This window comes from Olea europaea, unplaced genomic scaffold (assembly GCF_002742605.1).
Source record: "Olea europaea var. sylvestris unplaced genomic scaffold, O_europaea_v1 scaffold1082, whole genome shotgun sequence".
NCBI lineage: Eukaryota > Viridiplantae > Streptophyta > Magnoliopsida > Lamiales > Oleaceae > Olea > Olea europaea.
The window spans coordinates 391,940-398,367 of record NW_019228177.1 but is presented as its reverse complement, the minus strand read 5'-3'; the positions used below and the strand labels follow the sequence as shown (position 1 = coordinate 398,367).

The following is a 6,428-nucleotide window of genomic DNA, read 5'->3' as shown; positions in this document are numbered from 1 at the left end:
GTAACTTTTTTTGAATTCAAATTACCGCCACATTAGCCGACTGTACAAGATTCCGGAATGAGTTATGTACGTATAGAATTTTCCAACTTTTTATGATATTGGTTTAGTATCATTTGAATGATCCAATTCATTAATTTAAGAACGGTGCTAATATTCCTCAACATATTCCCTCAAAATTCTTATTAGTCGAACATATGAATACAATACAAACACTAAAACAACTAGATGAGATGAGGTTGCTTTTAAAATGAGATGCACCGATTCTAAGCCCCTACTTGACCTTCATTACGCGGAAAAATTAACGGGTGGAATAATATTTTTTTGAAAAATGAATGATTGAAAAAGAATGAAAATTTTTCGATTTACGTATAATATTATTTTGTGAAAAATTGTGCAATTGAAAATAAGAGAGAGAAAAAAGAAATGTAATGAAATTTAATGTAACGGGCTCAAACATGGAGTCTACAACAGACAAGGCTCTTTACCGTAGGAAAAACAAAGAATGAGGAACCATGGAGCGGCAAGCAAACAAGTTCTAGGGTTTAAAGCACAAGTCAGAGAGCATAGCAAACATGGCAAGCCACTGCAAGTTTTGGCTTCCCAGGAAGAACAGATTTTGTGCAGTTCCCCCTCTTAATAATTCCTCGTAAGCATTCTCTCCCTTGCACATACATTTTATCTTGAATTAAGCATAATTTATGAATTGTTGTTCTTCATTCCACCGGCTTAGATTCTGCGGGAATCACACCCAGAGATCTGATGGACAGTGGATTCCGTGCCCAATTGATCCTACTCAGTAATCGCTCCCTTCTTTCTTCTTGCTTCTTACCTACACATTCAAATCTTTATCTTGTAGAAACCTTTGGTTTTTATTTATTTGTTTGAACATTTCGTTCTGTAATAGCTCTGTGCTCGAGGAAAATCTTCAAAGTCACCTAAATAGATGCCCACTACTGAAACAAGCTCAATCTCTGTTGCGTCAGCCGTACTATCAAAAGGGAGTTAATGCCGGTGGAGAGGAGGATGAGGAGGAAACTCCCAAGTCTAGTGGTGTTAAAGATTCTTCTGTTACTTCAGAGATGAAAAGAAATTCTGTCTATGCCATGAGTGTGCCTGAGTTCTCCAAATTGATAGCTAAAATCAAGAGCATTCATGCATCCATATGCAATGACATTCAAGATTCTTTCAAGATCCCAGAGGCTTGTAGCATTTGGACAAATCGACAAGTTGACAAGTATTTAGAAATTCCATATCTTAACACGTTTTCCAGGTTGTTGGTTGTTATTTTATGACTCAACTGATATGAGTATTGGTTAATTTCAGGAAGTTACCTTATCAAGAGAGACATGTTTTACAACAGGCATCAATTCTTGGGAATTTAGAAGATTTTGGGGTGTTAAAAAAATCTTGTGCGAGTTCTAATGCAGTCAAACATTGTGATTCCAATAGAGTGTGTGAAAATGATAATGATGTTTCTGCGGTGGTTGAATTTGGGGCTGGGAGGGGGTACTTGACTCAAATGCTTGCAGATTGCTATGGGATCAAGAAGGTGTTATTGGTGGAGCGAAGGGCATATAAGCTGAAGGTCAGTTCATCTGGACCCAAAATGTGCATTCTTTTGAGGCAAAATATTTCCTAGGTTTATTGGTCTAATTTGGATATGTTGTTTAATATGCACTTCACTCTTAGGATAGGAAAGTTTTAGTAGATGTTGTTCTTTAGTTCTGTTAGTTCTTTAATTCTAATAAATGGTATTTTTAATTTGTTTTCCATTGTGTAATGCTACTTTTTAGGCTGATCGGAGTTTGCGACAGAAAGAGAGCTTGACATTAGAGCGTTTGAGAATTGACAGTAAGGTTTTCCAAAATCCTGTGCTTGAAAGATATCCTGTTATTTCTTTTACTTTAGGATCTTTTTAACTTATTCTCACAGCATGTGAATGACAAATCAGTTAATAGCTTCTATATGGTACCCTTTAGTCCTACAGGATTATGTGGGCGGGTTAGAGATCCCCCGTTTTCTCTTCTTTTTGGGCCACAAGACTTAAAATTCATTTGGTATTGCCTAATAACAAGGTGCTTATAACCACCTGAAAAATATATTATGGTATCCTCTAAAGATTAATAAAATCGTTAAGCTTGTTTAATAAATTTAAAGTGCTTATGAGCACTTTAAAAAATTAAGTGCATTATCCCAACTTTTTCTAAATGGATCAGTTAGCTCTACGGTTGTCTGTTTTGTAATGTTATAAGCAACGCCAAACACTTTTTAAATGCTTATAACTCATAGTCACTAGATGAATAACTGAAAGTGCTTGCAAGCTCTTTCTTTCTATAAGTAGTTCATAAGTAGTCCTGGACATTTTAGAAGATAAGGTGCGTTATCCCAACTTTTTCTAAATGGATCGATTAGCTCTAAGGTTATCTGTTTTGCAAAGTTATAAGCAATGCGAAAAACAGTGTAAATGCTTATAACTCATAATCTTTTACTTTCTATAAGTAGCTCACAAGTAGTCCCAAACACTCTGTTAATGAAATTAAATTTTGCAATTGCTACAATTAATAATTGAACACCTCCATAGATCCCTCACCTCTGAACTTCTAGTCTAAATTTCAAATTGGTTGGACAAATTATATTAATAATAGCATTTATAACAGGCCAATTACAACAGGAACTAGAGGGGGCGAAAGAGTATGATACAGGTGTACATTATAAGCGATTTAAGGTTAGAAACCAGACAAAAGAGGAGATAGAGACTTGGTGTGGACTTTGTTCAGTTAAAGTTTCTTGTGTTGTCCAAAGAAATTTTTCCATTACTTAATTTAGTGGGTCCAAATTTACCTCAGCTGACTATGTTCATAAACTTGGTCTTAGTTCCATCTTAGAGCCATCATGTGGTTTTGTCATACTCTTTTGGAGTATGGTAAACATACGAGTTTCGACGTAACATTCACAAACTCTTATGCAGCAACTATAAGGATCGTTCTAAATTTTATGGGAATGGCGCGTTGAAATCTACAGGGAAGCTACTCTATTTGTTGGTAGATATATTTTGTTAAGTGTGGAAGAAGTATTTTCCTTCACTTTTTACATGCATATTATGTCCCTTGTATTTCTAATTGGTCTACAATGGTTCCCCGACTTTCACTTGAGAATATGACCAAAATAGTTCCTTGTCATGGCACATTTTAGAACCTTAGTCTAGCTTAATACCCAAATTTCATTGGTCAATACCAACACAGTTAAAGGCCATCATTTACTTGGGCATGAAAAAGTAGTATCTTGGACATAAAGTTAAATATATCTTCTGCCTGCATACATAATGATTTATTATTATTTTTCACTCAGCATGCCTAATCAAATATTTGAATGTCTTAGAAGTTTTCCATATTGTTTGAGAAGTATTTGGATGGCAAATAAGTTTTCCATATTGTTTCAGAAGTGTTTGGATGGCAAACTTTATGTTTAGATTTGGACAAATATCTTGAGGTTGTCCATACTTGGCTTTTGAACAAACCGTAGAACAAAGCAACATATGTTTCATGCACAATTTTTTACTTCAACAAACTATGAAAAAGAGAAGAAGAAGAGGAACATCTGATTAGCCCTTTATAATACTACCCCTGTTTCTGTAATTGATTTTCCAGACGCCTCTTGATGACAATGAGGCCTTTAATTAATGCAGTTGAGGATCTGAACTTGAATAGGGTTGAGCCTCTACAAGGAGTCGCCTATATAGCAATTGGTAAACATCTTTGTGGGCCTGCAACAGGTATAGAATATTGTGTATCCTGACTTTTATTTAATTTTTTGTAAGGTAATATCTGTATGTAATTTCCTTTCTATTGGCACATTAAACATCCAGTATTTTGTCTCCAGATATGACCTTAAGATGTTGCATTCGTGAACAATGTTGTCAAGTTATTGCTGCTGAAGCCCAAGACTGCTTTTACTTTAGTGGCTTAGCGATAGCTACATGCTGCCATCATCTGTGCCAGTGGAAAAACTACATAAGTAATCCTTATATTATTTGGTGAAAGTTTTGCAATCATCAATTTTCTCTGTTTTGAACTATCCTCAAATGGTGACGTGCAAACCATCATATCCTGCAGATAAGAGATACATATCAGATTTGGGTTTCACAAAGGAAGATTTTCACGTGATTTCATGGTTTACCAGCTGGGCAGTTGATGCAGATCATGGATCAAATTTCTCGGGCACAGAATGCATGACACAACAAGAGATCATGTATGATACTACATTTATTCTTTATTATTCTATTTTGGATCACACTTGTTTTAAGGGAATTCTTTGTATATCTTTATGAGAAATCTTAAGGAAATTGAAAACTATGCTTTATTTTATACACAACTTCTCAATGGGCAATCATTTGTTCTCTCATTTTTTTTTTCCCTAATTACTTGAACCTGTCTTAGGAGCGAGATGAAAGAGTTTGCCTTAGACTCAGAAGTACGTGGAGTTGGAGAAATAGTGAGAGATATGCAGCCTATTGATAGGGCGGTGTTAGGTTTCATGTGCAAGGATATCATCGATACGGGTAGGTTGATGTGGGTGAAGGCAAGAGGACTAGAATCTCAGCTCGTCAAGTACGTTCCTTGTAGCATCTCCCCCGAAAACCGTCTCTTGGTTGCCAGTTACAAGAAAAGATCTTAATATGAAATTGGTGCTGTTCATTTGGGTGATCAATCTTAACTCGTTATACCAATATATAAAATTTTGACATTCCATTGTAATGATAAATTGGCATCCGTTGTGGATTGTCTGGTAGATATGATTGTGTTGCGGTCCTATGATGGAAAGAGAAGGTTCTAAATTCCAAAGTTTTGATTGGGGAATTACTTGAGTAGACAGTATAGTGAATTAAGATTTTTATTTTTTTCTATTTATCTTTCTTAATATTGTCTAGTATTATTCTTCGTTTTTGAATTTTACATTCCAAGCATGCTAAAAGTCGTTATATCTTCTCTTTATTAATTTGAAATATGAACTTTTTATTGTAGATCTGTCGGCGCAATTGAAATAAAGTTGGAGTTTGGTATAAATAAGCATTAAACCACAACATACTAAATAAATAGCCCAACATTGTTATATTTATATCTTGTTTAAGTTTGATTCTTAGAACGTGTTGATCTGAAATTTTGTACCTCCAATGTGGCCAACAGATTCTATAGCTTCTCGTATCCATATAAGCATATTTTTGCACACTAAGACAAACATTTGGCCACACGTGACTTCCTCTAGTGGTAGTGGAGTTGACAGTATGCAGTCTGACAATTGAGTCAATTGAAGTAATAAGTGTTTGAGTGTAGGAGGTGCTTTAGATGCTAGTTTCCTATATAGAAAGGGATTCGGCTTTACAGAAATATTTAACGGTAAGGACGGCAAAGTTATAGTTTGAAAGTTTAAACTTACATTATCTTTGAAATGACATATTATGCAAGCTTTTAATATGGAAGAAGATAATAGTAATTGTTGGATCTCTATATACGTGGGCAGGCCTCTTGTCATGAGTATTAATCAATCATAAACATTAAATATTAATATCATTTTGTTACCCAAAATTTGATACAAGACTTAAAATTAACTTGTTTGGTTGGGTGAGGCAATTGTGGCAGTAAATTGTCACATCAATCATTTACCAAAGTTCATAGAAGATCTTCCACTAAACCCATAATAGCTTCGCTTCTTTAGTTGGGGTTCGGTTCTCGCATGGGAGCGATTCCAACAAATTAGTTTGGTCTTCATAGAGGTTCGGCTAGAATTGCCTTATGGGCAAAAAATGACGTGGAGTGAGTCTAGGTTTGACTACCACGTGATCGTGCTTGAAGCCTCGCTGATGAAGGCATAACAAAATGTGTTTTGCTAACCTTAAAAGGTTTTACAATTTTGCTTGCACAAGTAAATAAGTGAATTTTAAAATAATTTTATTGATCAAACTAGAAATATGTTATTTATTTTAACAGTAAAAAAATAAGTAAACTTTTAGCTAAAATAAGAATAATAACTTATTCAAAAATACTGATGGTATTGAAATTAGCAATGATTTTTTAAACCATTTTATAATGTGTCATCAAGTTACAACCTTCCTAATTGTTTATCTACACTTTAAATTTTTTAATAAATGTTACTCGAAGGGAACAATTTCCATTCAAAGGACTATTAGTTGATGAAAATTCAGGCTTTGACCTTATTTTATCCACATGTTCTCACTTAAAACAATTCAAAAAACCAAAAAAAAACCCAAAAAAGGAAAAAAGAAAAAAAGAATATGAGAATATAAGAATTAAAAACGAAAAGGCAAAAAAATTAAATATGAAGAGGTGTCATCTTCAGGGCACATCTCCAAGTGGTAAAAGGGAAATGTGGAGAAATTCAGCTTTACTTGAGACTGCCGCGTCAAAGGTTCG

At 34.5% G+C, this 6,428-nt stretch overlaps 1 protein-coding gene across 1 annotated transcript; it reads left to right on the top strand.

Moving 5' to 3' along the window:
- The first annotated feature begins 487 nt into the window (after positions 1–487).
- On the top strand, positions 488–4,905 carry LOC111373193 (tRNA:m(4)X modification enzyme TRM13 homolog). Its single transcript, XM_022995692.1, has 9 exons — positions 488–646; positions 731–796; positions 905–1,234; positions 1,324–1,585; positions 1,794–1,851; positions 3,686–3,772; positions 3,880–4,014; positions 4,113–4,248; positions 4,437–4,905. The coding sequence occupies exons 1-9, from the start codon at positions 573–575 to the stop codon at positions 4,672–4,674; spliced, it is 1,386 nt and encodes a 461-aa protein (XP_022851460.1). The 5' UTR covers positions 488–572; the 3' UTR covers positions 4,675–4,905.
- Positions 4,906–6,428: the final 1,523 nt, after the last annotated feature.

Bases quoted from the DNA above. Each gene is read 5' to 3' on its own strand.
- LOC111373193 (XM_022995692.1), top strand. From the start codon at position 573: ATGGCAAGCCACTGCAAGTTTTGGCTTCCCAGGAAGAACAGATTTTGT. The intron at 1,586-1,793 runs GTCAGTTCATCT...GCTACTTTTTAG, and splicing joins GAAGGGCATATAAGCTGAAG to GCTGATCGGAGTTTGCGACA. The intron at 4,015-4,112 runs GTAATCCTTATA...CATATCCTGCAG, and splicing joins CCAGTGGAAAAACTACATAA to ATAAGAGATACATATCAGAT.